The sequence below is a fragment of the Prionailurus bengalensis genome, chromosome A2 (assembly GCF_016509475.1).
Source record: "Prionailurus bengalensis isolate Pbe53 chromosome A2, Fcat_Pben_1.1_paternal_pri, whole genome shotgun sequence".
Taxonomy (NCBI): Eukaryota; Metazoa; Chordata; class Mammalia; order Carnivora; family Felidae; genus Prionailurus; species Prionailurus bengalensis.
The window spans coordinates 126,947,542-126,975,433 of NC_057348.1; the positions used below are offsets into that span (position 1 = coordinate 126,947,542).

Genomic DNA, 27,892 nt, shown 5'->3' on the forward strand with positions numbered 1-27,892 from the left:
GCAAATACAATATTACTATGTTCCCACATGCTGTACATTACATCATTGTGACTCATTTGTTTTATACTTGAAAGTTGGTACTTGATCTCCTTCACCCACTTTGCCTACCCTCCAAACCTTCTCCTCTCTAGCAACCACCAATCCATTCTCTATAACTCTAAGTCTGGGTTTTGTTTTGTTTTTCAGATTCCACGTGGAAGTGAAATCACGTAGTATCTGTCTTTCTCTGTCAGACTTATTTCACTAAGTATAATACCCTTTAGGCCCATCATGTTGTCACAAGTGGCTGAGTAGTACTCCATACATCTCCTATCTTCTTTGTCCATTCTTCCATCAGTGATCAGTGGATACTTAGGCTGCTTCCATATTTGGGCAATTGTGAATAATGCTGCAATAAACATAGGAATGTGTGTATCTTTTCAAATTAATGTTTTCACTTTCTTCAGATGGATACCTAGTAGTTGAATTACTGGATCAGACGGTAGTTTTGTTTTTAATGTTTTGCGGAACCTCCATGCTGTTTTCCAGAGTGGCTGTACCAATTTACATTCCCACCAACCATTCACAAGAGTTCACTTTTCTCCACATGTTCTCCAGCATTTGTTATTTCTTGTCTTTTTGATAACATTCTGCCAGGTGTAAGTTAACATCTCACCGTGTTTTTGATTTGCATTCCCCTGATGATGAGTTATGTTAAGCATCTTTTATGTACCTGTTGGCCGTCTGTATGTATACTCTGGAAAAATGTCTGTTCAGATCTTCTGCCCATTTTTCAACTGGGTTGTTTTATTGAGTTGTATGAGTTCTTTATATGCTTCAGATATTAATCCCTTGAAAAATCTTTAATACCCATTTTTTAGTAAACACTGTCCATTCCTGAAATTTCCTTCCCTGAAGCCATTTCCTTGCTCAGATTGAGCTAACATTGAGAAGTTTCCTCACAACTTCATTTGCTTCCACACCTATGTCTCAAGCTTAAACTGGGAATAGAATTTCAAAATTCCACAAGGATGGAAAAATTCAATTCAGGTATTAATCACTGCATTCTGCCAAAGTGACACTCTCCATTGCTCCTTTGTTGCTAATTTTGCCCGATGGCCCCTCCTGGCACCAACGAGGGAGACCTTTAAAAGCTCAGCCTTGAGTAACGACAAGCAGGTGAGTAATCTTTGAATCTCATTATAGCTCAAAGTAAAGAGAAAAATTCCAGCTGCATTTCTTCAATGTTTCCTAAAAATTTCCACAGGTCCTGCTTCACAAAACCTCTGCCTTGCCCAGTTGGAAATCTGCCCGGAAGTCATGACCAAATGCCTTCCAAATTGCAGGATCCATTTAATTTGTACAGTTTCTATTCCAAAAGTTTCCTGTTAATTAATGAATGTCTTGCTAGAAGTTTAATTGAGAAGCCAGGTTTCCTTACAAGAAAAAGGTCTTTCTCTTTTGTTTTTAATCTGAGCAGAAGACCTGAAAAATAGCTGTGCAGCAAATGAGCAGCTCTAAGATGAGTCGCGGGACCCAGCAGAAGGAAGCAGGGTGCCTCCTCCCTCCATCCCCCGAAGTAGCAGGGCTTTGAACTCATATAAGATGGTGAGGAGGACACTGAAGATGATCCAGAGAGATATCATTCCTTCCCATAACATAGTGTGATGGGACAGTGTAAGAGATCAATGCAAATGAGAACTCACCCAAGATCTGGCCTTGAATCATTTGTGTGTCTGAAACCTGGCTGCATGGAACAAATCAACATGGCTTCTGGATTATAAATAATTAAAATGCTAATTACTTTAATACGCTTTTTTAAAGCAGGAATTCAATTACTGTAGTTCACATAAAGTACATTCAGTGTCAACATTCTCTCGGGTTATACATGTGCAACATGGAGATACAATTCAGACGTGCCATCCTCAATCCTCATTCTGAGGATTAGTGGTTCTTTTGGGCCCCCCTAGAGGTCAAGATGGGTTACAGAGTAAGGCAATGATACAGACAATAAGTAATAATTTAGACAAGACAAATACATGGCATCAGTTTTTACTCTTTTCCTTTTCAAGCAGAAAGGGCAGTGTCCCCTTAATGAGTGTTATGGGCTAAATTGCGTCCCTTCAGAATTTATATGTTGATTCCCTGACCCCCAGCACCTCAGAATGGGACAGTATTTAGAGACAAAGCCTTTAAAGAGGTGATTAAGTTAAAATGAGGCCATGAGGGTGTGTCCCCATCCAATCTGACTGGTGTCTTTATAAGCAAAGGAAATTTGGACATACAGAGAGATCCTAGAAATAAGCGCACACAGAAGAAAGACCACATGAGGGCACAGCAGGAAGGTAGCCATCTGCAAATCGAGGAGACCTCAGAGGAAACCAACGCTGCCAACACCTTGATTTCAGACTTCCAGCCCCCATAACTAAGAGACAATAAATTTCTGTTGTTTAAGCTACCCAGTCTGTGATATTTTGTTATGGAAGCACTAGCAAACAAATATAATGAGAAACTAAAATACTGGCGCTCCTAGCATGCATTTTTCCTCATTGTCAAAATCTATAACTGCCGCCCTTGGGGGTCTCAGAGCTCTGCCTCAACCCTCTATTCAGGGTGCAAATCACATGGACCCCTGGTTTCAGTGTGTTTCACATTGTAATTGTAATTATGATCACAATTCTGCAAAACCTGGAGGCATTAACACAATAGCATTCTGAATATTCGAGAGCTTAAGCCCCTAGAGACCTAGGTCTGTGGTAGAACCGCCTAATATTAGCAGGTTACATTACAACTGGCTCTAGTACATCGCTTGTGATACATCAATGTCTGGGACTTAGGTAGTAAATGTGGGGCCACTTTTACGTTTTCACTTAACATGCCATAAATGTGGCTGAGGCTCAACCCCCCAGGGCTCACTGTCCCACCAGAAGCAGTGATGGGCATGAAGCAGGAGTGGCAGCCATGTAAAGTTGTCCACAGTCACCAGTGAAGATGTTCATAATCCCAGCTCACACTCTGCTGCTCATTAGCCCCAAGGAATGAGGGATCTGACACACTCCACACTAGACCTCAGCCTGGAGCTTCCAACACAGACAAAAACCCTTTCTCCTTTTCCTTGGTCAAGTCTTCTGGATCCATAAACTTATTCAACTTCCCTTGAGCTATTTCAAACTCCAGCTCCAATTTATAGTAGGCCTGCTGGGATGCTGGTAACACCCAGAATTTGAGTTTCCCCACCCTGCTGCAAGTTGATGTTCCCCCATATTTTAATGAGCAGAGCTTTAGTCATCATTAAAAAAATAAAATGATAAAAAAAATAAATACAATAACTGTCTACAATTGACCCTTTTTCAGATCATCCAAGCCTGTTTGCCATCTAAAAAGAATCTTTCACTAGTGCCAGTTGCAGAGACTAAATAATGCCACATGTAGGAGGAGATGGAAGGAAGGAAGGAAGGAAGGAAGGAAGGAAGGAAGGAAGGAAGGAAGGAAGGAAGGGAAAGGGAGGGGAAAGGGACTGGAAGAGAGGGCCAAGATAGGTCTCCAATATGCACAGTCATCCATTCATTCTTTGAATCACCACGTACTGAAGAGAGATCTACATGACCCAGGCTTAAACCCCAATTCCCAGTGACATGTATTCTTTCCTAATAAATATCTATCCCAACTCTGCATATCATTAATTTAGCATATGTAATTAACTGCTTTGGCATTTTCACAGGCTGTAACTTACATGCTCTAATAGTCTATGCCAGTAGCACCTGACCATATAGGAATGAGTAGCTAGCTACCTATGGACCCTACCCTGGCGTTTGGTGGTGAGGGGAGTCATCTGTCCACACAAGTAAGAGCCAGCTCCCACCCGGCTCCTTACCCCCAGGTAAGGAGGCTCCTTACTCCCAATCACACCACAGAATTAAAGTCTTCCCTGAGAAGGTGAGCTCCCCAAGGAGAAATGTCCATCCCTTTCCTGATCATGATGGAACTCAAACTCCTTAAAGGCCCATTCACTGACACCCCCTCTGTCAGCTGTAACTGGTCCCAGCCCTCACAAGGAATTATATCTCAGTTGAGGTCTGCCTCCATAAATTTTTTAATGGCTTGGCTCACAACTTTTTAAATTCTCCCAACTTCCACTCTTTATATGCAGTAAGTATTTGATAAATATTTATAGTATTTATAATTTTAAATAATTAAGCATTTCATCGTTGAAATGACAATGTTTTAAAAGATTATTCAGGGATGCTATTTTGACCTAGTTTAAGACTTTGAAACATAGATTTTGTTTTTTTGGTCAATTTCTGGTCTTTAAAACTAGAAATTACAAGTACAAGGAAAGTAACAAATCCCCAGAATGCGGGAAAGAATAGGACAGACTAGAAGTCTGGATAAAAGATGCTTACTCGGTGCCGCTTTCGACCATCTGCGTGAGGAGAGAGATGCCATCCAGATTTATAAACTCCTGGGCAAATGTGACATCCCGGGAGAGGCTGGCTAAGTCCTTCAGGGCTTCCAGCTTGGCATCCATACTTGACGACTGGATTCGTTCATGGAGCTGCTGAGCGTTTTGAGCCTCATTGAGGACAAAAATAAATGGAAGAGTGTTCACAGAGGAAACCACAATAGACAAAAAACTACTGTTTCATTGAGAAAGGAAGACAACAGGGCCCAGAAGCATAAGACCATGTGCATTCTATATACCAAGGACAGTTTTCCAACCTGCATGACTCCACCTTCAAGCAATGTCTGTTAATTTAATGATGGCAATTGGTTGCCTTCTTGACAAAGCCCACATTTCTGTCTCTTGGAAAAGTAAGAGCACAAAAACAGTAAAGCCCCTGAAAGGGAACAGGAGTGGCAGTGAGGAGGGAAAAATGGGAAAATGTTTACCTTGGAAGTAAAATTATTGTCTACAAATGACAAAAAGGTATTTGCTTAGTTAAGCCATTATGCAAATTTATACAGAACATTCATGCGTTCAGTCAATATTCTGAGCAGTAACTGCCTACACAGAGTGTTCAAAAGCTTCACTAGACATTATTTCATTAGAAATAATCTTTCCCAGTTACTGAAAATCTTCTAGCACAACACACAACAGTGCTTATAAATTTTACTTTTCAACATGTGTTTCACAGGCATTGGCTAATTACTGCTCAAATATAAAACAAAATAATTAGGAAACCAAATCAGTAGCTTTGTCTAAAATTAGACATTTTTTAAGGCCTCTGCCCTTGGCTACTACATGCCGGACAGGGAGGAATGGAAATATATTGGATAATAACTTGCAGTTTATATTTCTCGTTCTTCCAGTAAAGATTTTCACAGCTACTTTTCAGTTGGGGCAGACGGTAAGAAAAATAAAATATTAAATTTTTCTGCCTCTATTTTTGCTTACTGGAAATAACTCAACATCTGTGGTAGTTACTATTTAACTCAAAACTGCAATGGGTGAAGCAATGTACCATCCTCATATTCTCCTTCTCAGCCACTTGTTTCTCCTTTGAAACTTGTTATATTTCAGAGAAAGGGGAAGAGGAGGTATTTGTCCCCGGAAGTGACGTATCTTCTGAATGGAAACTCATTAGAACTATCAGAGGAGCCCCGTGTGGACTGTAACAGGGTTAAGATTGCAGAGTGAAGGAAGGGAATTCACACAGGTTCTGAGACCCCAACAGGCTCCACAGTCAAGGTCCCCTTCCTCCCTGCCCAGTTCCCCCTTCCCTGTCACCTGAAAGTAGCCCCAAGGAGAGAAGGGGACCCAGCAGGGAAACCAATGCCAACCCTTCAGATGCCGAGGCAGGAATGGAACCCATGCCCCCATCACTTGGTCAGAGAAGCACAGTGGTCTCCCGTTGTAGTTATAACCAAAAACTGACACTTTGCATCAGAAATTTTAAAAAAGGAGGAGAAGGAGGAAGGTGGAGGAGAACCAGAACTCTCTCTACTCATTCAGTTTCCTGGATATCTGAAAAGTCACCCGAACCCTAAATCCCATGTTTTTAAGAGGGAGAATGGAGAGCTGAGCAAGAATCACTTTATCTTTTAAAATCATTCAAAGATACACTTTTTTGTAAAATTTTCAAGTGCACAGACAGCACTGACATATATTTACCCCAAGCAGATCACTTTGAATTCCTCGAAAAGTACAATGTCCTCCAAGCAGGAAGCCTGCATTTATTATACAGATTATGATAATAAGGAGTACTCAAAAATTATTTCATTGTCAGTATTAATGCTAACGGGGTGTGGTACTTCTAGTACCAGTAATAAAAACATCTAAGTTACCTGGGCTTTTTATGAGCCACTATTCTAAATACCCCCATGAAGGAATTCATTTAATCTACACAATAATCCTACCAGGTGGCTGTCCTCATCATGTTCATTGTACACAGGAAACTGAAGTGCAGACAAGTTATGTAACTTGCCCAAGGTCACACAGGTGGAATTCACCGCAGTTGCACATTACCTAAAGCAAGAGTGTGTGCATGTGTGTGCATGCATAAGTGTGCACATGTCGGTGTGTGTGCATTTTGTCTGGCTACAGAAGAAGTTCAGCTGAGGTAGAGGAAAGAATCAAACATTTTTTATGGTATGACACCATTTGCTGATTTCTGTATGGTACACTAACACTTCCTAGCAAATTTGATGGAGATGGTTATATTTTTTAACATTTTTTTGTGCGTACATGAAAAGTGAAAGTTAGCATATGCTGACCCATATTTTTCAGTTAAACACAAAATAATAAAAAAACAATCTACTGACAGCAAGTGAAGTTTTTACAGATCCAAAATATCCCACTTAGAGTAATGCCCAGTTCTAGACCCTGTGGCTACAGCCAAATCATAAAATGCTTGTTTAAAATGAATATAGATTCCTGGACCTTGTTTCCAGGTATCATAATTCAGCTTCTCAGTAAAGGCCCAAACAACAGCATTTTTAAAGTTCCACCAATGATTCGGGTTTGGAAACCACCAGTCTTTAGAATACAGACACCAGTCTCTTGTAGGTGGACTCCATCTTATGATATCGCCTTGTACACTGGCTTTCACATCTCACCATTCACCTTGCTGGGAATGTGAAGGTCACTACAAGAAAAGCATGAGCTATCGGGACACTGAAAAACTTTACCCTGACAAACACCTAACCTTCTTTCAAGGAATAGCTTATGTTGTGGAAGTTTTGTTCATGCACCCATGGCAATAAAAAAGAATGAACTTCTTCTTTGGCTTAGATGTGAAAACTGAGCCTTTCTAATTCTGAGACCTAACAAGGCAAGGTGGACTCTTTCTGCCCAGCCAGCAAATGTGTAATTGTAACAGGATAAACAGAAACTACAAAAACCAAATGAAATCACGGTCTCGAAAGGTCAAATTAACATTAATTCATGCTGACTGAGGTAAGGTCAATGCTAAGTCAGACAAAAATGTCTCAGCTCATCATGTGGCCATTGAAAAAGGAGTATGAAATATGATTTCCAGAAAGTGGAAAAGAAGTCACCAGAAGACAGTTTGGCCAACTCCCACGATGCACTCTGTGGAGCTTATCACGGTGTTTAGGTTCAAGATGTTGTTGGGTACAATGTTTAAGAGCTTTTAAGCCTCTCTAATGTAATTTTCAACCAGAAGAATGTGTGGTAGTTACAGTACCCACAATTTAAGTTTAGCCAGATGCTTTTCCCAATTTTCAAATTTATTTTTAGCCTACCACATGGCTTTGGTGGAAACTGAAAATAAGAGTTAGACACAGTTTTCATGACATATGCGGAGTGAAAATAGTAACACTTGGTGTATTTTGTGCACGTTATTTTTTTAGGAAAGCAATAAAATGCACTGTGAAATAATACAGTTTAAATATGCTAATGCTACTATCCAAAGAATCTGCAAGCAAGTAAGAGAGATGAAGATAAGCAACACAGCCAGCTACAGTAGTCTAAATATTCTGCAGCACTTTGTTTAGCTTTTGAAGTGTTTCATCTAGAATCAGCTGTCAATGAAACAACCTTAGTGGCAAATATTTCTCAAATTATATTATTATGAGTTGTCATAATAACTGACCAAAACTAGAAAAACGCTTAAACACTCTCTCTTTTACACACATACACACCCTGACTTTAAAGAGAGGTAATCATAGGCTGTCTTTGGTTTTGTTTGCTTTGTCCGTTGACTGAATTCGCTCAGATGGCATTAGGTGTATGTGTGGGCAGGTGGGTAAAACCAATCAGTACAACTGAGTTACCCCATCTGTAATATGAGAATTGTTGAAGTGACCACCAAACTCAAACCTTAAAGTCAATTTACTTGCACTGAACCTGAAATAAAAGTTTCCTCCTCTGAAATGGGAAATACAAGGAAAGGCATTACTGCTAATCCAGGATCTGCATGTGAGGACATTCCAGACACCTTCTGTCTTGCACTAAAGTTACCCTCAAAAATTAATATCCCAGGGGCACCTGGGTAGCTCAGTCGGTTAAGTGTCCGACTTCAGCTCAGGTCATGATCTCATGGTTCGTGGGTTCGAGCCCCACGTTGGGCTCTGTGCTGACAGCTCAGAGCCTGGAGCCTGCTTCAGATTCTATATCTCCCTCTCTCTCTGCCCCTTCCCACTCACACTCTGTCTCTCAAAAATAAATAAACATTTAAAAATTTTTTAAAAAATAAATAAAAATTAATATCCCATAATCACATATAGCAGAACTGAAGACCAAAGCATTTACTAGAAAGCTATAAACTAAAATCAACTTACAGGAGATGTGGTTAATCGAAGGATAGTGCCATTTTTTATTTCATTGCGATTCTGGAAAAGAAAAATAAAATCTTTGTAAGTCTTCAAATTTTAGAAGCTTAGTAAAGAAGAGAGAGCAAAGGCAAAAATAATCTAGTAGTGATACCATATAATAAGAATTCTTATGATTCAGTTTGTCACTTTATTCTCATAATTCTTGAGTGATTTTTAATTATTTCTACAAAGAACTTTAAACTGGGTCTCAGATGTATTAACTTTATAACAAGTCACAGACGCATTCAGCACAGAAGTGAGTATAAGTCCAGAGAGTAGGAATATAGGGCCCAAGAAGAGCAAACCAAAAAAAAGCAACTTTGAAAGGTTATTTAGAAAATACAACCTAACCAGTTCTGCTAGATTAAAACACACATCTGCACAAAAACTTGTACATGAATGCTCACAGAAACGTTATTCATAATAGCCGAAAGCTGGAAACAACCCAAATGTCCAGCAATTGGTGAACAAAATGTGGTATACCCATTCAATGGAATATTATTAGGCAATACAAAGAAATGCTGATACATACTACACCATGAACGAACCCTGAAAACATTACACTAAGTGAAAGAATCCTGACACAAAAGCCACCGCTGTTATGGTTCCATTTATATGAAATCTCCACAATAGGCAAATCCACTGAGACAGAAAGCAGACTGATGGTTTCCAGGTGCTGGCAGGTGGCGGGGGCTGGGGGGAGATGAACGCTAATGGTTGCAAGGTTTCTTTTCCCGGTGATGCAAATGTTCTAAAATTGATCGTGGTGATGATTTCACAAATCTAGGAATATATCAAAAATCACTGAATTGAGCACTTTAAATAGTGGATGTAAGGGAATGTGAATCCCATCTAAATAAAGCTACCTTTTTAAGGTTATATTAAGGAACTTGGTTTCATAACATTTGCCAGCTCTAACTGTGTGTCACCTTAGAGTGAAGAACACAGCATAAATAAGCAGAGCCAAAATCAGTCTTTCTCCACTTGGCAAGCATGTTGGAGGTGAATGTCCTAAAGCTGTCACGTAGAATCTTTGGCAGTTTTATTTCCTGCCACCAGAGTACGCACCATTCTCAGCTTTCAGGAGGAGACCTTATGGGAGTCGCACATCCACATGCCCCACTCTGGAGCACAGAGGCCAGGAAGTTAATAAAGCGCCATGAAGATCATTCTCCTACATCACTTAAGAGGAGCCACAATCTGGAATGTGTTCAGCAGGCACACGGAGGTGGTACAAAGCTTCTCAGGATAAGATGCCAAAAGCACACAGAACACACTCTCTCTCTCCCTCAGCCAATTCTGACTACTTATTGGAAAATGAATTTTCTAAAACGACTACCTAAAAGAAAGCAGGCCCACACTGTCTCCCACAGAAAACCTAATCCGAACGTTTATACCAAGGGCAGGATGGCCTGAAAGTCCAACTCTGTCAATTCCAGCTCAATCTAAAGCATCCGCAGGCAGACACCCTGGGCTGCCTCTGGAGAAAGCAAGCTTCTCATTATTGGAAGTGTCAGGCAAGGCCCGAATGACCACCTGGTCGGCAGGAAAGGTGAAATTAATTTCTGTCATTTAAAAAATCTTTCAACCCTAAAATTCTATGACTCTCTGCCGAAGGAGAGAAAGACAGCAAATTCTCATTATAGAACATTAAGGAAGCTGAAAACATAGCATCCCTCTTTCTTGCTCAGGTTCTAAATGAATTGAGAAATAAGAGAGTCAGAAGATGAAAACCTAAAATATCCCCTTTACTAGTTTTTACGGAAAACAAGGCTCGGGGTAAGAACCAACAAGACAGCTAACTGGACCCTCAGATTACCTGTTGAGGTCAGACCTAAAGCAGTTTCCTTCCCAGAGAAAAAGGGGCCCACTTTATTTTTCCCAAATGACCAGTCAAGAAGAAAAAGCAGCCCTGTGAACACAAAGAGACCGGGAGGACTTAGGATAATATTTCCTCATGGAAATTTGGAGTGAGGGTAGGGATTCCTAATAATAGCAATAAACATTTATTGAAAGGCACTGAGCTGGGGTATTTTGGGGGTTTGCTGTCCTGCTTATTTAACCATCATAACAACTTTTTTTAAAGATTTTTTTAAAACTAGTCTCTATATCCAACGTGGGGCTCAAACTCACAACCCAAGATCAAGAACTGCATGTTCCACTGACTGAGTCAGCCCTCTGCCCATTTTCTCTCTGGAAAAAGACCAAGATCTTGCATTTATCCTCAGAGGGGAATTATCCTCATCAACTGGTCAACGTACATGAGAGCAAAGAAGTAAGCATGGTATCAGCAAATTCCCTGCAGGTTCTCAGGGGTTCCCTGTGAGGCCCACAGTACAGGACCCTAGGTGGGGGTATGATTGGGGTAAAAGTAAGCAGCTGGCCCCCAGGTTGACTCCTGCAATGTTGACTCCTGACTTTTTGGGATCTAAGTATGAGTTTTTTAAGGAAAGAGTCTTGAGCACTGTGTGTTTAAACCAAAAGCAGCATCAAAACCACCGACAGGGGGCGCCTGGGTGGCGCAGTCGGTTAAGCGTCCGACTTCAGCCAGGTCACGATCTCGCGGTCCGTGAGTTCGAGCCCCGCGTCAGGCTCTGGGCTGATGGCTCAGAGCCTGGAGCCTGTTTCCGATTCTGTGTCTCCCTCTCTCTCTGCCCCTCCCCCGTTCATGCTCTGTCTCTCTCTGTCCCAAAAATAAAATAAAAACATTGAAAAAATATATATATATATAAAACCACCGACAGGAGGAGTTGGGTTCAAATTCCCCAACTAGCTCAAACCAGGTGTGTGTGCTCAGTGCGAGGTCCTTAACCACACGGATGTAAGTCTTCTCTTCCCTAAAGTAGGGAGAGCGAGCCATTGCATGGGGGACAAACAGTAAGAACAAGAGGTGATAAATGCACTGAGCCCAGCCTAGAAATGGCTCAAAAATGAGAGGGACAGCCACCATTAACTAGACAGCAGCTCTCATCCCTGTGCCTCTGTCTTCTCAGCTAGCAGTTCATTTGCCTTCTGGCTTTTCCTTTCCTCTGAAAAAAATGTGTTTCTAATCAGTGTTTTGCATTTGGGAATAAAAGAAGATAAGGGGAAGAGCTATTAAATTTGCATTAAGAATGTGAAGGTCCTGGGGCACCTGGGAGGCTCAGTCAGTTAAGGGCCCAACTGTTGGTTTCAACTCAGGTCATGATCTCACAGTTCATGAGTTTGAGCTCAGAGCCTGCTTGGGATTCTCTCACTCTCCCTCTCTCTCTCTCTGCCCCTCCCTTGTTTGCTCCCTCTCTCTCAAAATAAATAAACATTAAAAAAATTATTTTAAGTGTTAAGGTCCTATCAGAAAGGTAGATGAGACTCAAAGAGAAAGGCAGTACAGACAGACCTGTGCTTCAGAGGCTGTGTTCTATCAGGAAAATCAACTGGATGACACCTCTTCGACCACAGGCTGATGCCACCTTCCACTCTCCAAAGAATGTAAAGTTGGTCAGCAAAGGAAAAGACTTATGCTTTCTCTGATTCTATAAATTTCATCCAGGCAATGTAGAGCATCACTTAAGAGTGGGGTCTCCAGGGGCGCCTGGGTGGCTCAGTCAGTTGAGTGCCCAACTCTTGATTTCGGTTGAACATCCGACTCTTGATTTCAGCTCAGGTCATGGTCTCATGTTTGTGGGATTGAGCCCCGCACTGGGCTCGATCTCATGTTTGTGGGATTGAGCCCCATGTTGGGCTCCGCGCTGTCAGTGATCCCTACTTGGGATTCTCTCTCTCCCTCTGCCCTTCCCCATTTGTACTCTCTCTCTCAAAATAAATAAACATTTTTTTTAAAAAGTGGGGTCTCCTTGGGGCACCCCAGTGGCTCAGTTGGTTGAGCATCTGACTTTGGCTCAGGTCATGATCTCACAGTTCATGAGTTCGAGCCCCACATCAGGCTCTGAGCTATCAGCTGGCACGTTAAGGTCCAGCTATCAGTTCAGAGCCTGGAGCCTGCTTCGGATTCTGTCTCTGTCTCTGTCTCTGTCTCTGTCTCTCTCTCTCTCTCTCTGCCCCTCCCCCTTCTCAAAAATAAACATTAAAAAAAAAAGAGTCTAGGATGCACAAAGAGAGTAAAGATATGACACTTACAAGGTAGACTGGCCTTTAGCCACTTAAAGACGGAGGGGCAGGCATACATGAGGTGAAATTCTGGCTCTGATTTGCAGCTGGTGAATGTGTCCTGTCTCTGCAGTGGCCAGTTTGACAGTATGGTAGCCATATTTGTGCTTAATGCTTCTAGTTCATAAGTTAAGAAGAAATCACAAAGCTCATGCTTTGGGAACAAAAGTGTATGTCTTCCTTCATTAGAAAAGAGTGAATTTCCTTATAGGAATTTCCTAAAAGGCTCGTAAACTCTTCAGTGGAAAACATCAACTGTTTGCATCCAAAGATTCTTTGAATCCCTCAATTGGAAAATCTCTGCTGTTAACACCAATCCTGGACTGCCGTACCATATCCATACATGCTTTGAAAGATCAGCCTAAATCAAATTCCAATTCCCAAGAAATTCTGATATTACCTTCTACGATAGTCTTTTGATATATCAACTTGACTAGTCTGCTCTCCCCAATTATTCAATCAAATATGCATCTAGGTGGTGTTACTGTAAAGGTATTTTGCAGGTGTGGTTAAAGTTGATAATCAGTTAACTTTAAGTAGGAGAGATTATCCAAGATAATCTGGGTGGGCCTGATTCCATAAATTGAAAGGCCTTAAATTCTACCAGTGAACAGCAGATTCAACTTTTACCCCAGAGTTCCAGCCTCCTCTTCCTGAAAGCATGCCCTATGCATTTTGGATTTGCCTATCCAGTCCCCACAATCACGTAAGCCGACTGCTTGCAATAAACCTCTTTGCACATATCTCCCACTGGTTCTGCATCTCTTGTTGAAGCCTGACCAATACACCTGCACCTGCCGAGACATTGCCCAAGCTTTGCATGGCTGTGTTTTCCCTTTACCACAGTGAGCAATATACTGGCCAGCTTTGTTTCATCAACAGGTTGTACTGGTGACCCCTGGAGAGCAGCTTCCAATGGGGCCAATCCAGCAGCATTCAACCAGGTCAGGGTCACTTTCCCAGGCTAGCCAAGGAACAACACCACTAAATGACATATAAAAGCATGTGGGGAAGAAAAGAAAACAATGGGCCTACCTCCCCCCACCCCCAAACAGAGAGGGGCATTCTGCAAAAATGAAGAATGTATCCATCGAGTCACAGGCCGAGACACTGCCCCCTGCCCCTCTCTGAGAAATCAGTCTTCAATCCTCCATTTTTTTGTATGACTGTCATATCATTTCTTTTAGAGTCACCATAAGGGCACATTAAAATACTGGTTTCTAGGGTTTCTGTTCCCTAGCCACTTTCTCAGGGATGCTCATTTTCGCTATAATCCTAAGTAACTCTGAGGCGCAATAGTTTAGAATCATCCCAGTCTAATCCGCAAGAACACCCGGCACATTCAGACTAAGTATTGTGAATTTCAAGGAAATAGAGTCTGAGGCAAACAAGACTAATGCCAGCACCTCAAAAATGAAGAGAAAAGAGGCAGCCAGAACATTTGTGCAGTGAAATGTCCCAACTGCACACAGTGTACGAGAAGAAGTGGCCCAGTGAAAGCCAGCTAAAGCCCCACTGTCATATTTACTCATGCCCAGCAGTTCCTGACTGTACTAGCCCCTGACATTCACAGGCGTCTCGATAGGATGTCTTTGTGTTTCTTCACAGAACTAGCTCAGCGACTCGGTCTCTGTGTGGGTTGGATAATAAGATCCTGCTGAAAAATGTCACTGTTCTCCTATTTTTCCCTCTGAAATTTGTTTTTCTCAGTATGCCAACTTTCTATCTATCCAGACAAATTAAGAATTATTCCCTGGTCAAAAAGCAAGGAAAGAGAAGGTCAGAGGGGGAGAGGGTGCTTACGACCCCGAAAAGCCAGACTCCTGGAGGGCAGGCAGTTCGGGGTCTTTTTTTCCTCTGGCTCCCTCTCTCCTCCTCTCTCCTTGTCTGCTTCTCTCTCTCTCTCCAGATGTGACAGGGCCCTTACTTTGGATGTATTACTACTACATAATGCTGTTTTTCACCCCCATTACTCAATCATCACAAACACTGATTTTGCATGTAAACCTGACCCCTTTTGTCCTTTATGTGTCCATTTGAGTGATCTTCAAATCTTCAGGCTGAAGGAATAACTGAGGACAGTACATGATATGCCGGTTGCTAGGTTACGCAGCAATGCCTCCAGACAGAGGACTACGGGTCTAACATTTGAGGAGCGATGTTAGAAATACCCTAAAATAAAAATCTGAACCTCCAAAAACAGGAAAAAAAGAAGGCTGGGAGGCGGGGGTGAGGTAGAAAGATGAGAATGTGTGGCAAACTGTGGTAAATGCACATTCACCATAATTCCCATTGTGGCCTTCCCCAGGTTCGTTTACCATCAGAGACCATGTCCCCATCATCCCCAGACAGCTTGAGCAATTCATCTTCACCCACTAATCGAAGGATCTGGGCTTGACTCCTTGTCCACTCTATTTTCCTGCCCCTAACTCGATTCTATTCTCAGTTGTTTTTCTTCCATCACTTTCCTTTTCACAGAACACAGGCATCCTTTACACAATTCCCAACATCAAGAGAAGACGGAACGAGGCAGGTATAAAGGAAGATATCTGCTAACTACCTATTTGTGATGTGTCAACACAGACCACGGAGGGAGGCCGAGGGCATGCTGCACAGGAATGGTTTGCTCTCTTTCCATATGTAATGAGACTCAGGGTAAAACGAGCGGAGAGCTGCAGGTAGACAGCTTGCAGGGGCCCAGGGAGTCTCCCGGGATGTCGTGAACCCCAGGGGAAGAACATGGGGAGAATGCTGGTCCCCCTCAGCATTTTAATCAACCACTTGTAGAAGACACAGATGAAGAACAGTATGTTTTTCTGCAGAAGAACATGCTGTCTTACCTTAAAGGAACAAGCACTATTAGATGTTCACTCTTGATGAAAAACAGGCACCCTTTTTTTGCTTGCTTCCTCAGCCAAGTTCACATGGTAGGAGTGAGCACACACCTAGCTTGGTGTCCAGGCCCAGGGACCAAAAGCTCAAGGTTGGACCCAATCCATATCCAGGTCTCCCTGACACCCTAGGATAAGAATTGACTGAGTACAATTTGCTAAGAAATAATGGAAGGTCATTATTTAGAGATGAGTCATAGATTCAACCTTGAAGTCAGAGTAGGCAGCCCCCTTGAGCACGGAAGCTGAGGAGGACAATTTTAGCAATCCAGACAGCAGGATCAGCACCAGCAATGGCACAGTGTGGTCATCTGAGGAACGAGGACATGTATTAAGAAAATCTCCCTCTCTCACTACAGGCCCTGGGAGAACAGTAATGACATGAGCATGATGGACCAACAGGGGTCTGGGAGCCTAGAAAGTGCAGTAGACCACAAGGAAGGAAGCCCAGGTTGGGCCTGAGCCAGCTAACTTCCCATGTGACCTTGGGCAAGTCGATCGGCTTCAGTTTCCTCATCAACAGAATGGAGGCAAGGGGCCCAGCACCAAAGGTCAATTCTCTTCTCTTTTATTCTCAGTACAACAAAGAGGAAACATTTAAGGTTTCTGAGCAAAATTACTGATTATGATGAAGGGAATGCTTCAGAGAAATGAATCTGTCAGCAGCAGTGAATTGGAGTAGAAAGGAAGTAAGTTAAGGAGGTTGGCTGAGGTGATAAAGGATTCTAGCAACACACTTCTAACTACCATCACTGCAGGGCTTGGCACTTACTGAGTCAGCCCGCAGGCTCCAGCCCCAGGCCCACCTGCCCTGAGCGTCTCCAGTCTCCAAGTTCGCAATCTGATACAAGAACCCAGATCTGAAAAGCTAGTAAAAAGTTCTATGATAAAAATTTATGCCTTTCCTCACATGCATAACTTGAAGGAGAGTAAATACGGCTCAATTTTTGGTGGGTGATTTTGTAATGTTTAACAAAAGCCTTAAAAATGTTCAAAATCAAATTCCAAGAATTTGTCCTACAGAAACATCAGAGGTGCCGACATCTTACAAGGGCTGTCTAAGGCAGTATTAGTCATAATGGGGAAAAAAAAAACTAAAAGCAAATCCTGTGCATTATTTATTGTTTCTTATATCAAAGCCCAGCTTTCTTGGCCCCACTTTGGAATACAAGAGCTAGACCCAAGCATTCCCCTTTGCCACCTGACAGAATGTGAAGCTTCACCAGTAGAGGGCACCGGAATGATCCTGCCTGGTCAGAGAAAGGCTGCTGGCTTTCCATCCACCACCATGATTCTTATTATTTGATGTGCAAGTCCTCAGGCCTCCTGCCCTACTCCGCCTACAGAGGCCACTTCTAAGTCACTCTGCCTACTACATACAGACTCCTTTCTATAGTCCAACATAGGTGTGTATCCTTCACCTTGGTGGTGATGTCCCTGTGGCAGCCATGCTCTCTTCGAAGAGCCTTGGGGAGGGGGGCAGTTTCCTCTCTTGGGCTTTAGTTCTCAGACTGCCCACTCCTCAGACTAAAGGCCACAGCTGGTTTGCTGCAACTGCATCTTCAGCATCCTCTTTTATCCCTTTCCTCGCAGTTAACCAGTTCCTACAAGGAAACATTTTTTAAAATAAAATGGTCCTGTTCAAATAATGGTATGGTTTCTATACCCTGACTGATACACAAAGTCTTCCAAAGGTTCCCTAATATGAAGGAAAATTGAAATAAATATAGTTAAGCAGGCCAATTATACATAACACAGCCATTAAAGGGCTGGTATAAAAAATGTTTAATAATATGAGAACATATCACATTGCATTGTGCAGCGAAAAATATAGGTTGCAAAACAGTATTATAACATGAGTCCAAATTGATGGAATATAACGTGTGTGTATACACCAAAAAATTACCATTGCCCATGTGTAGATAACTACAGGAACAATGTTCCTTGTGGGCAACAGATGAAAAAAGGAAAGAGAGCAGGAAAAATGTCTGATATTGTGGGTATTTGCCCAACCCAGCTAATGAAGATTGTCTATGTTTCTGCAGGAGAAAGTGACCTCCCTGGTTTTGACAGAGGAACCAACAAAGCTGGAGTGAACCACATGAAACGGCCCTTCCCCTGCAGTCGTGTTTTATCATCCATTTGAGACAGAGTCTTGATTCCCCAGCCCCTCTCCACTGCCATCAATTTTAACTTAGCCCCCAATCAAATGTCACATTGCACATGTTTAAACCTAGGTTACAATGTTGCTGGCAAGTTAGAGCCTGTGGCCTCAGAAACCCACAAAGTGCTGGAGAGGAGAGCTGCACTTACAGGAAAGAAGCTCATGCTTGCAAAACATACACATTTAAAGGGCGACTGCAAGGGCACTGGCAGGGATCACCAAGGATGCCGCTACAGCAGTGAAAATGCCAACTCCACAGCTGACTCTAGCCAAAGCCAATGCAAACAACAGACTATGGAGGGAGAACAAGACGGACACCTCTGTAGCAGAGAGCTATGGAACAAAGTGGGATGGAAACATCAGAGAGGGAGAAGTGAACAAGCTCGCTGGCTGGCATCAAAGAGACAGCACGGTGTCACATGGTATCCCAAAAGTAACCTGCTGCTGTGGTGTGACCCACCTACACACTGGTATCTGAAGGGCCTGACTCAAAGCGTGGCTTCGCCACTAACAGCTTTGTCTCCTTGGGCATTTGGCACAGCACCTGGCACATAGCTGGTGCTCAGTGAAATTCGGTAAATGAGCTACATGTACATGACAACATCTCTGGACCTCCCTCGCTGCCACACGAAGACAGTCATACCTAGACTAAATGGTATTGCTGTGGGGATTAAATTAGTGCTAACAACGCCTCGGTCTGGCACACAGAATGGATGCAACACATCATTCGTAAGAAGGGGCAGCTTCGCTACTGAGCACCAAAATTATGGAAAATCTGCCTGACAAAGAAGACGGAAGAGGATCTGAGGCAAAGGGAACACAGGTCAAGGCCATTTTGTTCACCTGCCTTGAGACATCGCAGTACAGCTATTCTTTTTCTTTTCTGTTTTTCCCCATGATCGTGGATGTGTTAGCAGTCGGGTGGAGCCTATGGATCTTTTCTCTGAATAAGGTCTTTAAATGCAGAAATAAAATGTATACGCTTGCAAAAAAACCCGATAGTTATGCAAATATTTTCAAAATTGTATCATAGTAACATATATGCTGCTTTATCAATGTAGTTATCAGCAACTTTCTCCAGAAATTGCCAGATCGTACATATTTTAAGTATTGCAGGCCGGAAGGGCTTCAACAATGATACATAAATAAATGGGCACAGCTGTGTTTCAATAAATTTTATTTACAAAAACAGGTGGCAGCCTGGATTCCTCCCAAAGGCTATAGTTTGTTGATCCCTGTATTAATGCATGAAATAACAAGATACATTACAAGGTCTAATAACCACCATAATTTCTAATTAAGTGTAATGATCATAAATTACATGTTGAAGAAGCTGTAATAACAGTGATAAATGGAAATATCTATGATTTCTACTGGTAACATTGGCACAGATACTGCTTTACTACTGTGGCTTCTTGCCTATATTCATGACTGAAATGATGCAAAATTTATATTTTCACAGAGTTGTAACTTTCTTTCTGCATAGGTTCGCAGACTCCAGGTTAAAATGGTGGTTTTCCACTATACTTTAGAAGAAAATTCAAATACCTACTATGCTTTAAAAGACTCAGCTGGATGTGGCCCCAGCCAACCTTTCCAATCCCATCCGATCTACTTCCCACCCCTAGCTCACTATCCCTATCACACCAAGTCCTTCATGCTTCAGGGCCTTCACACTGGCTATTCCTTTTCCAGCAATGCTATGATCTGCCTCCTTATGATCCACAAGTCTTGGCTCAAATGTCTCCTCTTTAGAGAGACATTCTTGATGCCTTATGGCAATCTCGGCCAAGGCCCACAGATGGACATCCAGGGCCTTGCAGGGAGATCCAGATTGCCCTGGAGCTGGCTTGACCCCATGAAGAAGACCCAGAACCAAGACAGTAACCCTGGGTAGCAGAAATCCTTACAGGAGAATTACTGCTTAGAGAGGAGGCATAAGTTTTCTTCTCAGGGCTCATGTGTTAGAAGAAGAAAGGTCCGAAGCTCCTTATTCTGGAAACCACATCCACACTGCTGTAGCTGTATTTCATTTTTATCTGGTTATTTGCTAACTTGAGCCAAGCCAAATCATATTTCTGACCTGTTCTGGAACCTATATTCTACAGCTGGCCTAGCAGGCTGAACCTCAACTGTAACACCTACCACACTCTGCCCCCATATGTGTATCACAGTACGTTACTCACTTCCTTCATACCACGTACCCCAATCTCAAAATAAATACCTTGTTTGTTTTTTAAAAATTTCCCATCTGTGTCCACACACACAAGAACATATGCAAGAGAAGAGTGGGAATCTTCACATTTTATCATCATCAGTGCCTAAAACAGTGCCTGGTAGGTGAAACGTGTTCAATAAATACTTTTTAAGTGAATGGAATGGATATTTTAATCACAATTGAGAGTAAGAGCCAGAATATATTTGTAAACTAAAGCTAACTGCCCATTTATGTCTTCAAAGACAGACATACAGTCCCTTTCTTCCTTGTGCAATGCAAATAAATTTCAAACTATCTTTCCTTTCCTTCCCTATTCTATCTACAACCTTTTGTCCACAAGAGGATATTTATTTCATGCCTACTATGAGGCACATGTATCATTAAGCATTTTTTTAAAACAGAGAATTGATACGTATTTGCTCGTGTTCCAGTACCAATCCATGTGTCCGCAATGGTGTCCTGAATGGAAATGAGCCGTATTCCACCACACTGGTCACCTGGGCCACAGTACCAGGCTGCCCAGGCACAGGAGCAAGGTCACGACAGCCCTGAAGCTCTCCAACACCCAAGCTCTGCAGCTCATGAGGCCATCCAGAAGCACTCCCAGAAATCCACCTGCTCCTGCCCTATGGGGAAGGGCCCCATTAAGAGAAGAGGCGGGATGGATGCCTGAGGAAGGCAGGCTGCGGATTCAGTGCGGGAGACAAAGTACCCAACAGTGCACACAAAACAAAGAATGGGCTTCAGTGGACATCCACAAGAGTCTGCTTCATGCCATCCTCTCTTCCCTCCCTCCTTGCACCAGGAGGGAAATCAGAGTTTATTTTCTTTATTTTCTTTCAATTTTAACATTTATTTATTTTTGAGAGACAGAGAGAGACAGAGCACAAGGAGGAGAGAGAGACACAGAATCCAAAGCAGGCTCCAGGCTCTGAGCTATCAGCATAGAGCCCGATGCGGGGTTTGAACCCACAAATAGTGAGATCATGACCTGAGCCAAAGTTGGTCACCCAACCGGACTGAGCCACCCAGGTGCCCTGCGAAATCAGAGTTTAAACAGAGTCTTCTAGAGGAGTTAGTAGGGATAACAGACGCAAGGGGCAGGAAGTAAACAGTCAAAACTTTTAAAGTTTTACAAACTCATCTGCATTTGAGCTTTCCTCTGCCTTTTTTCACTAGAGCACCCACACTGCACTCAGACATCCAGGCCTTGTCTCCAGAAGCTGTCTGTCTTGTCAGGGTAGGCAAGGGAACTAACTCTACCTTCGTGGAAAGCACTCATGACAGAGTCAGCAATAACAAGACTGTGCCAATTCAGTTAAATAGGGCTTTTTTCTTAAGAGTTGGTCCAAAGATAATTGCCAAAGAAAGCATTTCTTTTATAGACTTATTTTCTGGTGTAAGTATGTCCAATCCAGATGAACTAACTAATTGGTATGAAGGGACAACTACTTGGTGAATTAAATAAATGCCTTTTTCACATAGAGACTCGATAACAAGGTTTTGGGTTTTTTACTATAAAAAGATCCTGTGAAATAAGATGACATATATCATAGAAACAGCAGCTGATTTAAAAAGCCATTTACAACATGGCTTTTAGCAAAAGGTAAAGGTATAAATAAAACTGAGTTAAAATCCAGGCTTACAATTAGTCATAGACAATCATATTCAAGTTACCTCCTTTCTCGGACACTTAATTTTGTTTATTAAAAAAAAATGGGAAATACACTAACTGATAAATACATGTCAATGTTTGTAGAAATTATTTAAACTCAAAGAATGACTTGTAAACAGCAAATGCCCAATATATAATACATAAATAGCTATAAACAATGAAAGTGCATAAACACGGATATAACTTATGATGGATACATGAGGTCTTAGGCATACATTTTACTAAACGTACACTAAATGTCTACTAAATTTAATTGAAAAAAATTTACAAGACTTTCATTGCAAAATGTCAAAGAACATTCTTTTTTTTTTTTTTAATTTTTTTTTTCAAACGTTTATTTATTTTTGGGACAGAGAGAGACAGAGCATGAACGGGGGAGGGGCAGAGAGAGAGGGAGACACAGAATCTGAAACAGGCTCCAGGCTCTGAGCCATCAGCCCAGAGCCCGACGCGGGGCTCGAACTCACGGACCGCGAGATCGTGACCTGGCTGAAGTCGGACGCTTAACCGACTGCGCCACCCAGGCGCCCCTCAAAGAACATTCTAATAAATTAATAAATGAAGATAAATCGTTTTCATGGATGAAATAGAAAAATACCATAAAGAAAGCAATTTTCCCCAAAATTAATCCATAAATTAGTTCAATGCTAATTAAAATCCTAACAGGATTTGACAAGCTCATGCTAAAACACATATAAATGGCACAGTATGGACTGGGAAGGATAATTTTGATAAAGAAAAAGAAGACAGGTTCATTCTCCTCGCATCAAGTTTTGTTACCAAGTGGTAAGTGATCGAAGGTGTGTGGTAAAGAACCAAAAAGCCACAAAGATACCTATACTCAAGAAAACTTGACTCACAACAGAAGCGATGATCAGAAGCAGAATCATGGGGATGGGAAGAAGGGCAATGAATTAGTCAACAAATGGTGCTAGGACAAAAAAGATAAAATTAGAGCCCTGCCTAATGCATGTGCGTGCGCGTACACACACACACACACACACACACACACTTTCAAAATTGATTAATTACCTATATAAAAATCAAGACTTCATAGCTTTCGAAAGAAAACACAAAAGAATACCTTTATGACATATGGCTAGAGAAAGTGCTTTTAAACAAGACATGGGAAGCCCAGATATTAAAGGTGGGGGGGGGGGGGAGGAGATCAATTTAATCATCTTAAAATGAATTTTTAACTGATTTTTAACAATAGACACCACAGGAAAGTTAACAAAAAGCTATGGACTAAGCGGAGCTATAGAAAAAAGAACTTGTGTCCACTTCCGATAAAGAACTCCTGTCAGTCAATGAGAGTACAACACTCTGCTCCCACTGCTGGACAAAGACTGGACAGGCAGTTTGTAAAAGGGAAATCTGAAGAGATAATAAACATAGGAAATATGCTCAGCCTCAGCAGTTAGGGAAATAGTAATTAAAACCACAACAAGCCGCCCAGCATCCCCATCCACTTGGCTAAAAAGACTGTGGCAGCAAGCGCTAGTTAGGAAGGCGGGAATACAAACTCTACGTTATGGGTGGCACTAGGCCGGCTGAAGGTCGTTGGGCAATTTCTGGTAAGGCTGAATCGGGGCGCACCCTGCAACCCAAAGGCTTTCTACATTCTGTAGTGGAGAAACTTTCAAGTGAGGGCACATGAATACATGTACAAGAATATTCATTACAGTACTATTTGTGATACCAAAATTGGGGAAACAACTGCTTATCAGCTGAGTTTTATTCATGCCATGGGGTATTATGCATAATTCATCTCAAAACTATAACTTTGGATGAGAAACTTAAATTGGAAAATACTACCTACAGTATGATAGCAGTAACTTCAATTTTAAAATGCTAAACAATTCTCTATATTATTCACGAAAACATAAATATGTAGAAAACCTATAAAACATTCATGAGGATAATGTACATCAATTTCAGGCTAGTACTTACCTCTGGGGAGAGAGGAATAGAAAGAGAAACAGGAAGAATGACAGAGTAGGGCTTAAGCCAGACTACCTTTTTTTTTTTAAGATAATCTGAAGCAATAGGCAAAATGTTAATATCTATTAACATCTAGATGATTGAGTATATGGGTGTCAGTTATATCATTTCCTGTGCTTTTTTGATATGTTTGAAATATGGCATGATTAAAAAGTTTTAAATTACTATTTAAATGATTTCTGCTTGACAATAATATCATTAGTCTAAAATTCATCGGTCTGAGTCAAAAGCAGTGGCTGGATTTCTTACATCTATGCATTACTCTATAATGAGGGAATAATTAAAGATATAAACATATATTTAAAAACAATGTGCTGACTATAAATTAGCCTTGCACAATCTTGTTCTTCTTTTCCCTGCCAACAGTTACATTCTTAAAACAACCAAAATGCAGTCTTTTTAAAAAGTGCCTATTAGTCAAGCCAGTGGTTTTCAAATAATGAAATGCTTTTGTTCTAGAAAGGGGATAAAAAAAAATCCCTCAGATGATGTCTCAGAACCTAAACTAGACAAAGAGGCAGTGTATTAATATTAACATGTTTTATGAGCTCAAGTTTGTAAATGTGTATTTTATCAAGGTCATCAGTAGGAATTAAGGAAGCTTTTATAGTAACATAAAAATTCAATATCTGGTATTGTGGATGATAATCACAATAATATAACAAGCTTCCACATTCAATTTACTTTGTGTTTTATTATCGTACTCACTGTGGAGAAAATCTGGATGCATTTCCACTGTGTACAAGTTTTCTACTGCTGTATAACAAATTATCACAACCTTACAAGCTTAAGACAACACAATGTGTAATGTCACAGTTTCTATGGGTCAGGAATCTAGAACGTTTAAGCTAGGTCCTTTACTTGGGTTTTTCAGGGCTGAAATCAAGATGCTGGTTGGCTGAATCCTAATTTGGAATTCAGAGGCCTCTGTCAAGTTCATTCCAATTGTTGATGAATTTGTTTCCTTGTGTATGACTAAGATCCCTCTTCCCTTCATTTTTAAGCTAGCTATTGACAAGGAACCATGCTCAACTCCAAGGGGTTGCTCTCCTCCCATCCTTATCCTGGAGCCTTTTCCATAACATGACAATTTTCTCCTTCTCAGGGACAATAGGAGAGCATCTCTATAATGCTTTAGCTTCTCTTAAAGGTCCCCTTTAATGAGGTCAGGTCCACAAAGATAATCGCCATTTCGATTAACCCAAAGTCAAGTGATTAAGGACCTTAACTGCATATGCAAATGCCTTGGAACATACAGTATGAGATAATCACAGAAGTGACATCCCATCATCTCCATGGATCCAGACCATATTCAAAGAGAGAGAATTATACTGGGCATGCAACACTAGGGGGTGGGTATCTTGGGTGCCACCTTGGATGCTGCCAACCACACACACACACACACGTATGTACCTGTCAGTGGTAAATGTTTTTGAGAGCCTAACTCGAAATCTAAGGATTCTTGAAAAAGGTACAATGGGACACCTTTTCTTTCCAATCTATATAACTAACATCTAATCTCAACTCTCATTCCTGATAAATATTCAAATTCAGACCAAAAAAAAAAAATCCAAAGCTCACAAAAAGGAATCAAATTAGATTTTCACCTGTTACTGGACACCAGCCATGCTCCTAAGCCAATATATCTGAACCACCCCTGATCTATGTGGGCCAGCACACAGGTACAGCAGCAGTAAACCTGCTTAATGATTTTGCTTGAATGGATAGGTTCGTGCCTGATTTAAAATAAAACAGTACAATCTTCCCAGTCAATGACACATTTATAAGCAGTGTAAATATATGCACAGGGATGGAGGAAATGAAATGCTTCATATTGATGTCTGTTTAAAGTCAACTTAACCTGGCACCTTAATAATGATGAAGCTCTTATTACAGTTTCTGTTGATTCTTTTACTTATGTTTAAAGAACTCAAAATAGTATTTTAAAAGGCTGTATAAACTAAATACATCTGCAATTCCTGAACCACCTCTGAAAACCCCTGAAATGGAACTTTCTTCATAATAACACAGAAGATCTTCATTTCAATTCCAAAATTCACCGCCAGAAGCTCTGCAACCTAAAACTCCAAAACCCCTAAGGCTTCTGTGAGCCCCAAATGCTTAAATGAAATCATCCATTAAAGTGCCTGGTGCCTGGGGGGTCCTTAACAAATGGTGACTGTATAAGCCAGGATGACCCCGTTTCTTTGACTCATCATTAAACTTCTATTTTCTCAGGAAACAGTGAAAAAAATCACAAAAAGCCTCAGTTTAAAGAATGGATGCTATTGTATTGTTTTAAAAAACCAAAAGAGAGAGGGGCATCTGTGTGGCTCAGTCGGTGAAGCATCCGACTTTGGCTCAGGTGATGATCTCACGGTTCATGAGTTCAAGCCCCATGTCGGGCTCTGTGTGGACAGCTCAGAGCCTGGACCCTGCTTCAGATTCTGTGTCTCCCTCTCTCTCTCTGCCCCTCCCCTGCTTGTGCTCTGTCTCTCTCTAAGATTAGTAAAACATTAAAAACAAAAGAAAAAATAGAACAGAAGAGGAAAAAAGGCAAGTAAAAAGTCCAAACAAAAAGAACTGATTTTAAAACTGAGTTGAATACTTTCAGCCATGAAGAAAGTTTGACAAATAAATAGAAAATATGACTCACCGAGGGATGACCACAGCTAGGTAACTTACATATTGTCTTGCTAGTATTGAGCCTTTTATTCTTCAGTACACAATGAAATAGGCAGAGTATATAAACTAACATGTTAAGATGTCCAGTATGTATTACATTAAAATGTAAATTATGCTGGGGCACCCGGGTAGCTCAGTCAGTTGAGTGATGGATTCTTGATTTCGGCTCAGGTGGTTATCTCAATGTGGGATCGAGCCCTGCATCAGGCTGCACACTGTGCGTGGAGCCTGCTTAAGATTCTCTCTCCTTCTGCCCCTCTCCCCTAACTAGCGCTGTCTGCCTCTCAAATTAAAAAAAATGCAAGTTATGAAAAAATGTGTATGCTATGATCTCATTTTGCAAGAACAAATATGTATCCAAACTCAAATATGTATCCTGAAATGTTAGTTTTCTCTAAGTAACAGGATTGTGATCATTTAAACAATTTTGACTCTTCTTTTTTTAATATGTCTCCAATGTGCTTACCTTATTTGTGTAAATTTTGTAAATGAAATTTGATTACTTCATATCAGCTTGCTTAGGAGCAGCAAATACTGAGAAAAGACTTTTATACAAGTTACACTAAATTAGTAAAGTGGTACCTCATTGGTTTTTTTTATATCTAAAAACCTAAACCTACAGTGCTTGCAAGTCTGAAGTTACAAGAGATAAGGCATCTGAACACAGGGGGAAAGAAAGGAAAGTAGATGAACAGAGCCCGGGAAGAGACATTTTTTTAAAAGATGGCTAATAACCTAAAGATGATAGTGAGGAAAGATAGAGTGAAAGAAAAATGAAGTCACAGAGAGACAGAAAGGAAAAATCAGCAGGAATAAACAGGATCACAGGAGGGAAAAATAAAAGTCAGGAAGCAAAGAAAGAATGGCAAAAGGGAAGAAATACATTTTTAAAAACCATAATGTAAGAGGAAGCTATCCCTTCCTAGTCATCTCTTAATGAAATGCAAAATATTAAATAAGGTCATAATGAATCATTTTTAAACTTATGTTTTGGTTGGGGTTTCCCCCCCCCCCCCACAAAGGAGTGAGAAATGACAAGTGTGCTTGATAGCCAAGGTTAACTTGACCTCTATCAGTACCAGAGATTCGACAGCACTGCAATTAACCCACCAGGTCTCTTTCAGATCTTTCTCTGTAGCTATAGCACCAACTTCATGATCGTCTTTGAAAAATGAAGAGTGGTTACTTACTGGTTTACAAGTGCAGTTGATGTAACAAAATGTTCACTTTTGTTTTTGGACTTGAAACTTTAAGTGTGGTAAAGGAAGTGAACCAATTTCCCCCAAAATTATTCTCAGAAGAAGAAGGAGTAAATATCAAAGTATCTAATAAATTCCCTCTATTTTCCTGTGAAC

At 41.2% G+C, this 27,892-nt stretch overlaps 1 protein-coding gene across 7 annotated transcripts in view; it reads right to left on the bottom strand.

Moving 5' to 3' along the window:
* The window catches only part of ELMO1 (engulfment and cell motility 1), a 536,725-nt gene that overhangs the window by 365,079 nt on the left and 143,754 nt on the right, over nt 1-27,892 (bottom strand). For all 7 annotated transcript variants that reach the window (XR_006298577.1, XM_043589269.1, XM_043589266.1 and 4 more), the window contains exons 5-6: nt 8,722-8,772; nt 4,383-4,552 (exon numbers count right to left, since the gene is read on the bottom strand). Coding sequence is in view for 6 of the 7 variants with exons in the window: in XM_043589269.1 (XP_043445204.1) it covers nt 4,383-4,552; nt 8,722-8,772 (221 nt within the window). In the remaining variant the exon portion in view is untranslated. The remainder of the gene's footprint in view (nt 1-4,382; nt 4,553-8,721; nt 8,773-27,892) is intronic.